The following is a 15,699-nucleotide window of genomic DNA, read 5'->3' as shown; positions in this document are numbered from 1 at the left end:
GGGATATCACATGCCTCACCCGCAGCTGATAAGATACACAATTTGATACAATATTTCCAAGATGCCGCGGAGCTGAAGCCGGAGATCCAAAGGTTCCAATGTATATCTCGAAGCTTGATCAGAAGTGTCTAGGGCCGTTGAGGGCTAATTGAGACTCTCTGATACTACCCAGGCGAGAGGATGACTGCAGCGAATGTTGTAAGAGTCTTATCACCGACAGAGTTTTGAGCTCGAGATACTGATCCTTACTGGCTATCCACAATGATGAAACTACTGTTCTCTTTTGAGTCAGGCTTATGTCTCCCAAAACTGTATGTCCTATATCTGTACCACAGTCAATACCATATATCACACATATTTGTACATTTCAAAAAGGAGAAACCAAGTTAAAGTCAAAATTATATCAATTGCTGCGCCCATCAGCTACGCTTGATGCTGGTATTGCAATATCCCTCGCCCCAGTTCCTCATCATAATAGAGATAAAAAAAAAAAGAGAAAAACAAAACAGAAAGCAAATAGCTTAAAGCAACGATATAACCCTTCCACCAATATGCTTGCTTCCATTGTCCGTCTAGCTTAACACGCGTGCTTCATGTCTACATCATATAGTTAGGAGCGCCGAGCTTGCGGCGGCTAAGGCCCTCATGGACAGCCTTGATCATATTATAGTGCTCCTCGAACTCATCACTGATGAGCTTGCACATAATTGTTCTGTTGTTGACCCGAAGGCCTTGGGGGATGTACGGGAAAGCGTCAGTTCCCGCTTGGGCGAACCGAACGATTCGCATGCGGGCGAGCGCGATGATCAGTTTCGTGTTATACTCCTCCACTCTGGCTCTCTCATTTCTATCTCAGTTCACGATGGCCGCTTCGATGGCCTAGAGCTTGATGAATCTTGCAGGGGTTTGGTGCTTCCTCCATCTTTCCAGACGAGGTTGAATTCTCTACCTTCAGCCTCATACTTGAACTCCACGCTTAGAAAAGCGGGAGCATTGGCTATACGGTGACTGTTGTCCTGCGCGGTCATCCCACGCTTGCGTTTGGAGGGTGTGGTGGGAAGATTGTCGGTGAAGTTACCGACATTAACTGAAGTCTGGCGCAGTTTCTTTGGGAGTAGCCGTGGCAAGAATGTGATATCATTGTTGGAATACCAGAGTATAGTTACTGGACGAGCGTCACACCATTCCTGGAGAAGATCATTGAAGCTGAACTACTCAGGCAGGGAGAAAGATTTTGGTTCGAAGACGGTTGTATGGTCGCCACGGTTGGCGGTGACTTCTTGGTCGTCACGCATCTGCTCTGCGCTGAGAGGAGCAGAAGGGGGCGGTTGGTTTGGCATGATGATGTTCCTTTGAAGAAAAATGGATCTTTTGCTTGAAGATTAGTCAAGTACCGATGCTGATCCATAAGACTTGCAGACTTACGGGGGTTTGCACGATGGTTTGAGACTGTGATAAGCTTTATTTCGATGTTGAAGTGAGTGAGATAGAGTCAGCTGGGAGCAGTGATATAAAACGAAACTTTGTGCGCGAGAATCACGAATAATGTCGAGGACGAACAAGAGAGAAAATAGTCATATTCGAGTTTATGTATCGTAATAGCATATAAGTAATGTTGAGCTATGCAAATGTGTTTTCTATTGTTGAAGTGGTTTCTATTTTTGAGTATGCTGGCAATAGGAACAATAGAACTAATGTGGGACCTCTTAATTGAACATTTGTGTAACCTCAGTAATCAGTTTACCTCGACGGTCGAGCCTCGGAGCTTCCATAGGTGGCGCATGAGAATTCCACGGGCACCTTGACCTTGTTTCGATTCCTCACGAGAGTAGATGGGGGACTAGACTTCACTGACTTTACCGATATTGGTCTCAATAGGGCCCTTCCTTTGGCACAAAACCAGAATTGAATGCCATCAAACAGAACTCTCCATTATGAGTAGTTGAGAGAAACCAATCAAGAGGACCACTGTTTTAACTGTGGTCGACCATTCGACAGTCTCAATGATGAGAGGAGATGGAAGGGCTTCTTTGAAGCCAGACGTTGCGCTGCTTGTTGGCTATTCCGATACAAGCACAGAGAGGAAAAGAATCCAGATCTCATCACCGATGCAAGGATGCACGAGGTTTGGGTCGGCTGGGGCAATCCTGATGTATGTGGAAACCCGGCTTGTCAAGAACCACGAACTCCTGCAAATGCAAAAACCTTTCGGTTCTAGGGCCAAGATATGCGCTGTGCGGGCTGCTACCTGCACTTGAGGACACGAAAAACCGCAAAGACCTAATCACTGATGCACAAATGCATGAAGTCTGGGTGGCCCAGGGAAACCCAGATGTCTGCGGCAACTCGGCTTGTCAAGAGCCTCGACGCCCTGGTGCATGCCCTTGGGCATTCAGGTACTATGGCCCTGACTCTCGCTGTCAAGGCTGCTTAATTTACCGAAGGGCTCATGAAGGATCAGATCCAGTTAATCCGAGGAAGGGCATAAACGCAGGTTACTTGGTAAGATCCCAAATCGCTTGTGGGAATAACTGATAGCTAACCTGTGTGTCAAGCTCTACCGCCAACTTCACTCCCACATTCAGAATGTCAAACGTCGAAGACTCAAACACACCTATCACTTCGCACCAAGTAGTTACGGACACAGATGTCGTTGCGAGCCGTGCCCCCAGGCCATCATCCTACGGGAGAAAGACTATACATGAGTTGAGAAAGCAACTCCTGACGATTTGCTCCAGAAATGGTGTCGCTCGACCAGCAACAGAAGGACTCACTCAATTTATCTTAATCATACTTTAATTCACCTTTTCAAACGTGTTTTCAAGCGTTAGAATTGATTATGTATCATTTGGAGTGTCGGCGTGCACCGTTGTATAAACAAAAGATGGCTTGCACACGTCCCCAATGATAAGTCTCTGTGATTGAGGCGACTTGTTTTCTGGCAATGTAGAGGCGGATGATTGGTTGCGATCCTTTTGATAACGCACAGGCTGGTCTCTTTGGGTCTTTGTTGGTGTGTGACATCCTGTACGAAAGATAATATGGCATAACTCCGAGGACTATCTTTTTTCTGCATTCTAAACAAGGCATTAGTTTCCTATGTCGTCATAATTGCGGCATCCAGTTGAATGGGAGTGTGCTTTTGGTGGAATAGAGAGTGAATCTTGGGTTGAGTTAGCTTCTCAATCAGAGATGAGCCTTAGGGTAACAGAAGATTTAAGACTGCACAATAAGGAGCAAAAATAAACTGGTCAAAGAGTTTACTAAATTTATCCTAAATTATCCTAAATTATTCTAAGCATTTTTATTATATAGGATTAAAGTCTTAGGTTTTCTGCCATCCCCCAAACAAGTATCAGTAGAGATGACGAACACTTCACATTGCGAGCAGAGATGGTACTCTGCAGTTGCTGCTACGCATTACAACAAACCCCATACCATGTTTATTCACGGGTACACCCTATATAATCTTGATAACTTGACAGATACCCCGAGCTAATGTAAACAAGCATCTGCTGTGCATCCCCTGCGTCTGGTCTTACTCATCAACTCGCTTGTTCCCCAGAGGAGCCTCCTCGTCAGCAGTTGCACCAGCATGACCCTCAGGGAGGGCATTGAGATCATCCTCATGGATGTCAAGGTTGCGAAATTGCAGCCAGAAGCATGTCCCGGCTATGACGGCTAGAATTGCAACGACACCATAGTTCCAAACAAGAAGAGGATCGGCCGCAAGACCAACAAGAGCCTGTCCAAGGGCAGCTGAGAAAGCTGTCATGAAAAGTGCAACAGCCTGAACCATGGAACGCATGTTCTTGGGAGCCTTCGAGAAGGCATACTCAAGAGAAGTGATAGATGCGAACACTTCAGACAGTGCAATGAGAACATAACTACCGGTTTGAGCCCAAACATTGATTTCCACGACAGCGCAATCTTCACCAGAAGCATACTTCCCGCACTCGGACTTCTGGTAGATATAGTGCTGGACAACTGCAGCCCAGATCATGGCAGCAGCTCCAGTGAAGAAACCGGCCGTGATCTTCTTTATGGGGGTGAAGCGGAAACCAGCTTTTCTAAGGGCAGGGTAAATGAAGAAATCATTGAGTGGAATGAAAATTAAGAGAGCGAAAGGATTGAGATTCGAAAGAATGTCGTTGGGAACGCCATGGCGCTGCATCACGGCGGCCTGGGAGATGAGGTTATTGTTGACTAGTTACCTATGTTAGTCTTGACACAATTCATCTCAATAAAATAAGCAACTTACTCTGATTATAGCAGAGCCAGAAAATTGGGTACCAGCAGAAGACAGCGCATGCATTGAATCCTCGGCTGAGCTCATCGACCCAGGCGTCGTCAAAGGTCATCCATTTAGGACGGGTCTCGTGGCTGAAGTTTGAGGGCTTTACTTTCTCCCAAAAGTCATCTTTATGAAGGTTTCTCCATGTAGCAACTGGATTGATGCTCCAGCAGCCCTTCTGGGCCAGGAACCAAGTCTTAAGTGCCTGTCCCAGAACCGAGCCGCCAGGAGGCCTTCGCTCATACTTGTGGCGGTTGAACCACATCACGAGCGGACACAGACAGAGCATGAACGTTGGCAGTGTATAGGATAGCCAGAAGCCGATTTCCTTCTCCGCAAAGACCATCTACGTCGTGCGTTAGTATTAATTGTGACATCTGGAATCTTGGCCATCAACGCCAAGCCTCACCACCAAACACCAACAACCTCACTTTCGGGATGAACAACGCAAATTACTCACCGTTACCTGCCCTACCAAAGCCCCTACGTTGATACAGAAGTAAAACCAGCTTGTTTGTCTTAGTTTTGAAGTGTTTGTTGTGCTGGGAATACTCACAGATACACCCTTTCGATCGTCACAGCAGGGTCGACGATAACGCGTTCGCCAGACTTGAGAGTCTTAACATGCATGTACTGCTCGCCAAGCTGCTCAACAATGAGAGGATTGACGTTCGGTTTGAAGCCACCAGTTCCGAAACCAATGACAATGATAGCAATGATCATGGCGCCAAGGGCACCACCTTGATTGCCAATAACGGGGGGGATGGCAGACATAATCAGGATGATATGGCCGATAATATCGATCCCGAGGGCCCAACTGATGGTTTTATAACGACCCCAGTACTGGTCAGCAATGTAGGCTCCGAGAAGGGGCATAAAGTATTGCCAGAACTGGTTGAAGGTGGTGATTCCAGTCGAGGCGCGCTGACCCATTCCGAGAGCACCAGGTTGTTCAGGGTCGGCACCAGTGGTCGAGCCCTCGGGGAGCTTCTGCTGGATGAAATTGGTGACTTTATGAGTTAATATGACTGAACTTATGTTGTCGAGGCTGAGTGAAAACTTACACACAACGGTACAGCCATAGTATGAGAAACTATTAGTCAGTCATAACCAGTTAGACCAAGCCAAAACTCGGGGAATCACTTGCTAAGGCAGGGTTCTTACCGCTCACACAGCTCGATAAAGGCGATACTGAAAAGCTTCATAGGAATTTTATTGGGGACTCGGCGTAAAGTGTCCAGTTCTTCAGCAGTCGGAAACTGGCCATCTGGTGTGACACCACCAGCGGGGGTAACAGCTCCCGCATCTGCAGTGGCTGGACGAGGGTCGGTGGCGATAGAGGCTCTTTTCTCGGCAGAGATAGAAGCTCGCTTCTCGTCAAGGACTTCAGCGCGGAGACCGGCCACGGTGATGGGCTCGGCGAGACTGTCTCCTGCAGGCGCCATGGTTTTACGTATGCTGATCTTTGTCACCGCAAGAATGAGACAAGATAAAAGTCAATACAACAGCAATTTAGAAATCCTAGACAGAGACGTCCGTCGCGGGGAGAGGTGTTTTATATCTTTTGGAGTGTCGGACAATGCTACCATAATGGACCTTGTACACCGGGTAGCACCGAGTACGATCGACATCGAATAAGAGGCCAGAGGAAGGCAATGGGACAAAGCCAAGAAGCCAGATCTGACGAGAAAACGCGAGATATGCATCTAGAAAGTCAGGAGGATGTATCTCAACGCAAGGATGCAGTGAAAGAAGAAGGTCGCATTGCTACCTACTATAAAAGGCTTGATACCAGGAGCCTCACGACAAGGATGGGTTCCTTCTCATCCTGCCAAGATATCTCATGCAGCTTGATAGTCGAGACAGGATTGTACGGTCATCAAGGAAGCGATGTACATACTGTTGGTTGGGCATCTTACACCTCTGTATGTACAATCTCAATGCTCCATGTTAGGATGAGGTTGAACTTTTGCAGTATACTAGTCTCACATTTACTTGGCAGAGGGAAAAAAGTTCTTAGTAGCGTCTTTTAGCTTGCCAATGCAAGCCAATGTTCGGGAAATTTATTTCTGCATCTGGGCGATAGGGTCTGTGTAATACTTCAAAGCGCCACCTATGTATGGATATAAGACAATGTTTTGAAGCTCTACAGTCGCAATGCTTCGCCAATGTACTCACAAGAGTTGTGCGACTTTCACCTCTGGTCGCGAGAAGCGTTTTGCATAAGGAACAGAGTATCGAGGTATTGATGCCTTCGACTTGGCAAACCGTGTAGTCCTTATCTGTGGAATCCAAGTTAGGATATGGCTCCGACAATGCGACACAAAGGTTACGGAGCTAAACTCAGTATGCATGCGAAGCAGTCAAAACGTTCCTGATTAGCCAGCCTGCAGCCGTCCCGTGATAACGAGGATGCCAAGATAGACGCTGGGGGGCTAAGTGCTGGTGGTCGTTGCTGGATCTTGGCATAAGAAGATCCATGGAACTTTAAGAACTTTTGTAAGTCTGGGCATGATAAACACGGAATAGATAAGTAGGGGATGGCATGAGATTTACATGTTGTCAGTTTAAGGTTGCCTGGTCGGCGATGATAAGGGCTCGTACCAATGGGATACGAAAATTACTCCCTTGCATAGCACCGTACCAGTATGGCTGATGCTTAAAGAATTACTGATAAATGGTCCATCTTGGCCTCGGGCTAGGAGGTCGTGACAGAATGTTCCCCGAAGGAACAATGTAAGCCAGCGTCGTCGAATCAATATATCTCTTGAAACATACAAAGAACAACATCTCTTGTGCCCATCACCGAGTTCATCTACCGTATATTATCGGCCAGGCCCTACCACACGAGACCATCTCCAGCTCTCCGTTCTGTGGACAGCATGGCACCTTCCTAATCCCGCCTAATCGCCCCGCATTACGATAATCCTTGAATGCAGCTTAATTTAAGCTTCTTTTAACGAGCAATGATTCGCAGCAATTTGATTGGACAGGATCAATACACTCACCCATACAGAACTTTCTGATTGCCAAGTCGCCGCTTCCGACATTATGTTCAGAGAGACATACATTCCGGAGTAAGAGTTTGTTTAGCAAATGTGATTTGCTCAATATGGCAGTTGTGGTATGGAAAGGATGGTGAAGCGGATATCATCGGATAATTGATGCATCGACAGCCGGATGATATTACAACACAACAGCGGTTGGTTCTGGCAGCTTCGTCACGAGTACTTTACTCTCGAATCACTGCAAACATCATGAACTCCAAAATTCCACATGTCTTGCCAGGTTCGGTAGTCAGGACTGGACGCGTTAGATGCTACATCTCTTTTGTATGTACTGTACTTCGGTATGCCCTTGAAGAACGATCCCTTGAACTTACGGTGGATGACCACCATTTTCTCGAATTAGCTGTTTGTAACCAATGAGGTTTGATTAGCACAACCCTTCATGCCTCGAAGAATACCAACATTGCTACTCGACCTTGTTTCGCTGTCGTCATGAATAGGGATATCGATGTGTATTAATGCCATGATCTCTGTAGGAGTTTTACAGTGCCTTGCCTGGTTTGGACACCTAGCTAAGCTACTAGTAAAATAAACCCTCTCTCCTGTTTACAAGAACGGCAAGTAAGAAAATATAAGACTTCTATCTTAAAACATAAAAAGATTTAGGTAAATTTAGTATAGATTAGTAGATCTTTAGACTACATAGTCTTCTTACTCCCTGAGGGCCTCAGACTCCCGACCTGCAACCGGAGCGAAGACCTAACTGTTACCGCCGAGCTCCAGAAGTCATTTTTTGACAAAGTTTTCTATCTTTAGAGTTCCGACGACAACATGGTTATCATGCCAACACTACATGAAAAAAGGCTTAGGGAGACATTCTTCCCTGTCGGATATTTTGTCGAAAACCTCCCTCTTCCTCCCCCAAAACGAAAATGAGGCCAGATATTCCAAACAAACCCCCAGCGTATGGCCAAGGCTCCGGCCTTCATGAGCGTCAAGTTTGAGGCAAACTCCGAAGGCAAAGACTTCAAGCTCTCCTAGACAATAAAACAACAGCTCTGCTATCAGCGTGGAGTTCACCAAGTTCAGCCCTAAAACAGCCATTTCAAACTATAATAAATTTAAGAGAGAAAGAGTTGGAGGCTATAACACTAAACTCATCATTGCTCCTAGGCAGAGGCTGTTGCCCCCTGACATCCCCTAAAGCTTGGAGAAGAACAATGTGTGGGTAATTACCTACTAACCTTACCTATACTGAGAATTTATACAATACGCAGGTACAGTAAGATCTACGTGCAAACCAGCTGTCATGGGTTAGGTGACTTAGCTAACTGATCAGGACCTAGCAAATGACCTATGTTGGATAAAAGAAACTCTATAAAGCCTTTTTGCGCCTCTATAAAGATCAGGACTTAATAAGGTATAGCTTTTATGTATCATAGTGTGAGCCTCATAGTAGAGTAATGCTAGCCGTCATGGATATTGCGAGAGGTTATGGTAGTCTAAAGGTCCACTAAATATATACTAAATCTACATACATCTTTTTGTACTTTAGGATGCAAGTCTTAAGTTTCCTTGCCTGACCTTCTCGTAAAGAGGAGAGGGTTTGTTTCACCTGTGTCTCAGCTAGCTATCACATTGTCTACAAATAACCGACGACTCTGATGTTAGATGTAGCGATAAGCCATTGCCAAGTTTGGGATTAGGAGCAAAAACAAGGAATGCAATAACACAATTCGCAATGCCAAACAGCAAGCCCCGGACTCGTGAAGCCAACCAGAAGGTACTTTGTCAGCTATGTTCCAATGTTTCCAGATCATCAAGACAAGGTGAGACATAGCATGAAGTATACCTCTACGTATCGGTGCGGAACTCACATATTGTGAAGTCAATGCTGCCAACGAGTCAAGTAATTATTTCTTGCCTTGGAGTTCTGGTAACAAAGATTGCTTACCTGAGGATAACACATGAATATGATGGGGTCGTCGACTAACACTTCGATCCGGGAAACGACCCGCTGTGACAGACGATGAAGAAGGGGAAGGGGAGTTGGTACGCCCAAACAGCAATAACAACAACAGAGGATGGGCCACCAGACTCCGCCAATTTACTGGCAAGCCTTCAATGGACATGGAGCCGTCCATACCCAACGGCCAGATACCAGTTGACTAAGATGTCGACACTCGACTCAAAAACAGGTGTCTTCCACTGAATGTACCGAACAATGGGCGAATTCGAGTGATATAGCCGCCGATACTGATTTACTAATCGAGCTATGGTCCCAAGAATCCACCAACTTATTCAATGACTTGAAACACTGGACATCGCCGAGGTCTTCTTCACCAGCGTTCCATAAGTCGTAAAAAGCATTTTTAGGAAGCTCGAGCTTCAGCCAGTCGATCTTCTCGATCTACCAGTCGCGGATGAAAGCTTTGTTTCGGGGGTGCGTATATTGATGTCATTTTCGAAGATGGTCGAGAATGCGCCGTGAGTTCTACAGTCGTTATGCAGAATAGTTGGATAGGGTATATGAACCAGGACCTTTCTCACGCCCAGGTAGGTTTTGGCAGTCTAAGAGAAAGAACGGGAGAAGGCCGGGGACATGGGATTCTTCCTCAAGATTCAGAGGGACTCTATACTTCCTGACAAAACCGTTGAAAAGACTAATGTGCATGCAATTCATAGCATTGATGGTTCGCGTAATCGATAATGATATCTGAAACAATTTTAGGATCCAAATGCGAATCCATACTAACGGGTATCTTTCCGATTAGAAAAATCTAGTGGTACAGCCGTGACCAAGGCCCTTTTTCATATCCAACTCTATTGCATTTCTCTCAAGCTCCCAAATGGTAAACATACAATCTCCTTTGATCTAAAAGGTTATCCCATTTTCACAAGACCTAGGAATTTCCTTTACAGCTTGCCCTTGATCAAGTTGTTGATCATCTCGCGACCAGTGATGCGAGTGGTATCCCAGAGTGTAGGGAAGTCGAGGGTGCTGGAAAGGCCATCGGCAAAGCCAAAGAAGAGCATGGGAGGGATCCAGCCGCGAGCGTACTCGAGCGCAAAGCAGCCCTCGGGCATCTTGTATTGCTTGACATCGCCGCGGCGGAGGTGGTGGATGCTGCCGGCGGGGTACACCTCGGCCTTGTACTCGCCAGGAACGTAAGCCAGCTGAGTTCCAGACAGGATGTGGAAGTAGTCGTCGGCGGTGTGGCGACCAGTGTGGCCCTCAGTACCAATGGCAGTGCCTGTTTGACAGAATGTTAGTGATTGATGTGCAATTGCAGCAGAGGAACATACCAAAGATGATGAGGTACTCGGTAACACTGGCGTGGATGATGTACATGGCACCCATAGCACCGCCCGCGTTGTTAAAGACCCATTCCTCCTTGAGGTTGATGTGCTCAGGAACCTTCTCGTTAAGCTCCGTGACAATGTACTGCACAACCGATCGGGTGTCTTCTCCGTGCTTAGCGATAGCTCGCTTAGAAAGATCGTCGAGGTGATCGAGGTCGAAGATGTAGAACTGGTTAAGGTTCTGCTCGACAAAGTAGACGACAGAGCTCAGGAGAGCAGTGAGGAGACCGAGAACCAGGAGGAGCTTGTTGAGGCCGCTGCCCTGCGACGCGGCGGCCGCAGAGGACTTTGACTTTGACTTGTTCTTTGCCATTTTGTTTACCGACAAAGTTGAACAAGTTGAAAGGAACAAGTCGTCACAAATCAATCGCGTGAAGAAGGGGTTATTAGTTCACAATTTCTGTTGAGCCCCGGAAATTAACTTAATAATCCGTTCGGAGCTGGACCCTGGAGCCGCCCGGCCCCGGCATTAGCCCATCAACAGCTTGACCGTTCCGCATCGCGTTTCCGACCGCAATTTTCTAGTCTTGGCACCCATGTGAATTTTATCTGCCAGCTCATAGCTTCGTTTTCGTATTTGTATTCGCAATTATCAATATCTTCAGCCTCGTCAAACATATAAATCTATTGGCTATTTATGCAAACCATCAAAGAAAAAAGCATTGCTTTTCCCCATTGTTCCTCACCGCAACCTCTGTGTATGCGTGGTTCTTTCAACGCCGTACAATTACACCTCAAAATTGGGGGAGAAATAGCAAAAACCAACTCCAATCCCAAGCCCAGTCCCGACGCGATAGCTTCTGTAAATCGCTAAATATTCCCTCATGCCTTTCAAGTAGAGTTACACATGCCGTCTTCTTCCTGTTGGTTTCTAATCCACGTCTGAATCTCCCATGACCTCTGTCCGATCGGCATCATCCACATCTTCGTCGTCGTGAAGAACTGTCTGATCTTCAATCTCGGCATCATCCATTGTAACGTCACCCATGGTTATGTCGCCTGCCGTCATGTCTCCCACTGTGAGATCCCCAAGTGTAACATCACCATTGGCATCACCGTTCAGGTCACCGTTCTGCTTGTCCATATCGTCATCCAGATCGAGATCTGCATCATCCTCTTCCGGCTTCTTTGGTCTGGGCCGCTTGACTGGAGCAATGACACCAAGCTCTGATGACCGTGGCCCCCAACGAGCTAGACGCCTTGTCGCCCGTCTCAACGCTCCGGCGTAGGCACTAACTTCTTCACCAAAGTCGTCCTTCTCCTTTGTAAGAAGACAAAGACCACCTACGCCCTTCTCTCTGAAAGGCCCTGGAGTCTTGTCTCCATATGTGAGGTTCCGAGGAGTTGAAGTTTCATCATCGCTGTCTTCAAAAGGATCTTCTTGGACCTGGAGTCTTTGATAGGCTCTGAAAACAGCACCATCTTGCCGCCTGAGCTTTCGACTCTTGTGATGTTGGCGACGAAGACCCCGGTCAAGAATGTACTCGACCCTTTGACTCCTGTTTCGCTCAACAGCGAGTTGATGCGCTGTTGGGGGGCGGGGCTTTCTTGCAACAACACCCTCGTTGACAGTATGTGCCGGAGATGAGCCCTCAAAAATCTGATATTTGAGGGGTGCGCCTCTGCGATTCGAGGTAAGACCGCGACCAAGGGCCCTAGGCGGAGGTGTTGACCGTGTGCTATCCATATCAGACTCATGTTTCGAGGGTCTGATGCGGGGGAGGATGGCTGGGCCCTCATCAGCGAACGATGGTCGCATCTTGCCTCTCTTAGTGTCTCTCTCATTGAGGAGAGCCTGGTCCATTTCAAGAATCTTCGCCCTCATTTTCTGTTTGGAGCGTCCAAACTCAATCTCTTCTTCAGTGTCCACGTTTTCTTTTGCTTTCTCTTCTGGGGTCATCTCCACGAGTTCAGGCACGCCCTGGTTTGCAACATCTAGCCCGTAGTCAACCCCAGGCCCGAAAGGATTCTCCTCGCAGCCTTCTTCCGTGAAATCAGATTCAAGATAGAACCACATAAGCCAGAGAAATGCATTCGCTCTCGACTTGCTCGTGTATTCAGTTCTCATAATCAGGTCGTGGAGTTCGCGGTGGCGAGGAAAGTGAAGCTCGGCGATTTTCTGAGCTGTGTTGCACATGACAAATATGAGATTGACAGGATTTGTGCGAGGAGTGTCCAGCTGCTTAATTTTGTCGAGAGAGTTGGGTTCCTCTCGATCTTCCGCGCCACCTTTTAGAATAGATTTGAGACGAGGTGCATCCTGAAGCTGCTTGTAAGCATGAGGATCCTGGCGAGCTTGAAGTGATGGGATGGCGTGGTATGTGCGGAGCTGAGCTCTCATCTCAGGAAAGACTGGAAATGTTAGCAGTGGTTTCAAGAGTGAGAAGATTAAACTTACAATTTAGAGTGGTATTCATTCGGCCCATGTTGACAAGAAGACACACCATAGCCATTCCTTTCGCGGCTTCTCTATCACTTAGCAGTTTGTCGCGAAGCACCTTGCTGGTCTTTGAGCTGCGGGACATTGTATCGATATACAGATCGGCAAAGCATTGACGCTGGAGTCGCTTTGGTTCATATGAATTGGTAAAAACACACTGCTCATTGTCGAACACGGCCTTGAGGAAGTCATATTGAATGTCTTCCCTCCAAAGAGGCTCGCCATCTTCCTTCTTTAGATGGCGTATCTTGCCGATCGTCGGTTGATTTGCGACGTCCTTATTCTGTGATGATTTGGTTTTACCTCGCGACGATTTTTCTTGAGGATCGGGAGTGGCATTGGCCATCTGAGTATCGTCGTCCTCGGTCATGGCTCGCGAGACAAAAGACTTGGCTTCGGGCTGGCCAGGTGAGCTGGGAGGATCGACCTCAGACGTCGCGGCAAGCGAGGCAGGAGACGCCATTGTAGGTGATTGTGGCTTTTGCCAAAAAATGAGGGTATTCGCAAGGGGTCGCGAGAAATGGAGGTTCAAGATCAAGTCGTGTGGATTAATTAACGGCGCATCGCGAAAGGACAATTCAGCTGGAGTATCAATGTTTGGCAGGGAGACGGAGGTGGGGATTGATTGACGATGACTGGGCCGAAAACCAGATTGCGCGCAGATTGTTTGTGGGTTGCGTATGCGACGATGATGATAGTATTAGTGTTGGTGTTTTAGAATAAAATGGAAAGAGTTGAGGTTCTGGAGGTTGCTGATACGTTGGGAAGAAATGGAGATGGGAACGGAAGTAATGGAAGAAGCGAAGTTGCCAGTTGCTCTCCTCAGCCTTTTCCTTGTCTTGCGTTAGTTTGCCTGGGGCAGCAGATACGCCCACGAGCCGGGAAGTTGCTGAGCGCGTCACGGTACATTACCACAGGAGCCCGTCGTACCTGATTCACGACTAGGGACTCCGTACTTTAGGTAAGGCAGGGAGGTGTTCAGTGGAGCAAGGAGGCCGAAAGCACTGTGGCTTGAAGCAATATTGTGGCGTCAATTTATGCATGGTCCGTGCTGGTCGCGCTGCAACGACCAGAGCTAAGCTGTAGCAGCGGCCTAGGCATTGTGTTTTCTACCAGGGGATCGCACTTCCTCATCTCTTTACATCAACAAATCCCATACCAAAGGGAGCAACCAAGCTCACCACGGCTTCGGCCAGGACGATATACATACTAACCAACAGGGACGTTATAGACGGGAAACTTTCTCTTTTGAAGTTTCGAGACATCGCAGAGAACTGGCCAGTATCTTGCGGAACGTTCAAGAGACTGAAGGACATTCGACAAACAACAGGACCAAACCCAAACCCAATATTGTCAGCAGCGCTTCACGTCTTTTAAACTCCAGACACCCAAAATGGCCACTCCCGTCAGAACGGCTACCATTGGCGGTCCTCCAGTGACCGATAGCCCAGGTACTTGGCGTCACCCACGACTCAACGAGATCGCCAGGCGTCGTAATGCGACGACCTTCTCCGAGAAGAATGTGCGCCAGATCGCCTATAATGTCATTGCGCTGCTAGGATTCTGGTCTGCGCAGCTCTTAGCCAAGCTTAACATTGGCTCTCAAGTGTGAGTTTTCGCGGACATCCTTTGCGACCTACCAGTTGCTAACTTTAGTCTTTAGTGTCCCTAGCTCTTTCAGGATATACTTGAGCTGGGCATGGTTTATTCTCAACCTCATACCCTTTATCAACATTGGTATCGCGTGTCTGCCCTTGATTCGACCGAAAGACGATCTCTCCGATATCCCTCTGACACCTGCTCAGCGCAAGCTGCTGGGCCTGGACCCCTCCTCGGCCGCCCCGACCCCCGATGCGAAGTTCAGCACGCCTCCTCGATACTCACGCACACCCTCCATAGGTGGCTCTGTTGGAAGCCGAGGAAGCTACGGCAGCTCACCTCTTTCTGGTCGAGGAAGTCCTCTTGTACAGGGAGCGACTGGCTCACCGTTAGGCAGCCCTCTTTTCCAGAAGAGCGTCAACAGTTTTGGCAATGGAAGAAGGTCTTCATTTGGATCAACAAGCCCATTTGCGGCTAGCTCTTCTGCCAACCTCTTCTCAGATCCTGCCTCTCCCGGTTCGGCTGGAGGTAAGCGGACAAGCGTCGGATTGAACAGCAAGTGGTTATACGAGAAGGGACGGCGATCGTCAAGTAATGCCTGGAACTTGTGATTCAGGATTGCGTAATGAAGTTGGACGTTTTGGACAAGCATGTTCGTGATACAAGAAGGGCCGGAGTTATATGAGTCTTGTCATTCGGCCGGGAGACACCGTATCAAGCGTGCATGGAATCTGGCCTGTTAGAAGAAAGACCCGATGTTGATATTCCTGTGAAGGGTTCGCAGCGGAATTCAGGAAACTCTTCAATAACAAAACTAATGATCTAAATGCACCATCTGATGAGTGATTCAAGGAGATCGCTGCGGAAAGACCGAACTGAGTATTCGATAAGCTCAAAACTGCATGATTATCTCATGTTGACATGCGTAGGGAGGGGGCATTCTTAAGAACATAGCATTTCTTATGGCTCTCCAGCCGCAGTCAAACAGTCAAGGA

At 47.6% G+C, this 15,699-nt stretch overlaps 5 protein-coding genes across 5 annotated transcripts; 2 read left to right on the top strand and 3 right to left on the bottom strand.

Annotated features, from left to right (window-relative positions):
* Positions 1-1,980: 1,980 nt before the first annotated feature.
* Positions 1,981-2,766, top strand: BKA55DRAFT_154866 (uncharacterized protein). Its single transcript, XM_046184960.1, has 2 exons — positions 1,981-2,502; positions 2,556-2,766. Exons 1-2 carry the CDS (start codon positions 2,155-2,157, stop codon positions 2,703-2,705), a joined length of 498 nt encoding a protein of 165 aa, XP_046054684.1. The 5' UTR covers positions 1,981-2,154; the 3' UTR covers positions 2,706-2,766.
* Positions 2,767-3,257: 491 nt separating this feature from the next.
* On the bottom strand, positions 3,258-5,739 carry BKA55DRAFT_711247 (POT family-domain-containing protein; the record flags this gene model as incomplete). Its single annotated transcript, XM_046200800.1, has 6 exons — positions 3,258-4,206; positions 4,262-4,640; positions 4,755-4,803; positions 4,851-5,304; positions 5,359-5,387; positions 5,459-5,739. The coding sequence occupies 6 exons, from the start codon at positions 5,737-5,739 to the stop codon at positions 3,539-3,541; spliced, it is 1,860 nt and encodes a 619-aa protein (XP_046054683.1). The 3' UTR covers positions 3,258-3,538.
* Positions 5,740-10,218: 4,479 nt separating this feature from the next.
* On the bottom strand, positions 10,219-10,978 carry BKA55DRAFT_500650 (ERG2/sigma1 receptor-like protein; the record flags this gene model as incomplete). The annotated part of the gene is made up of 2 exons (XM_046186766.1): positions 10,219-10,556; positions 10,609-10,978. The coding sequence occupies 2 exons, from the start codon at positions 10,976-10,978 to the stop codon at positions 10,219-10,221; spliced, it is 708 nt and encodes a 235-aa protein (XP_046054682.1).
* Positions 10,979-11,536: 558 nt separating this feature from the next.
* On the bottom strand, positions 11,537-13,568 carry BKA55DRAFT_499107 (uncharacterized protein; the record flags this gene model as incomplete). The annotated part of the gene is made up of 2 exons (XM_046186625.1): positions 11,537-13,017; positions 13,064-13,568. The coding sequence occupies 2 exons, from the start codon at positions 13,566-13,568 to the stop codon at positions 11,537-11,539; spliced, it is 1,986 nt and encodes a 661-aa protein (XP_046054681.1).
* A 930-nt stretch (positions 13,569-14,498) lies between these two features.
* Positions 14,499-15,315, top strand: BKA55DRAFT_684137 (nuclear pore complex component-domain-containing protein; the record flags this gene model as incomplete). The annotated part of the gene is made up of 2 exons (XM_046198600.1): positions 14,499-14,713; positions 14,769-15,315. 2 exons carry the CDS (start codon positions 14,499-14,501, stop codon positions 15,313-15,315), a joined length of 762 nt encoding a protein of 253 aa, XP_046054680.1.
* Positions 15,316-15,699: the final 384 nt, after the last annotated feature.

This window comes from Fusarium redolens, assembly GCF_020744475.1.
Source record: "Fusarium redolens strain MPI-CAGE-AT-0023 chromosome Unknown BKA55scaffold_2, whole genome shotgun sequence".
In the NCBI taxonomy this organism is placed as follows: Eukaryota; Fungi; Ascomycota; class Sordariomycetes; order Hypocreales; family Nectriaceae; genus Fusarium; species Fusarium redolens.
This window is presented reverse-complemented; position numbering and strand designations above follow the sequence as displayed.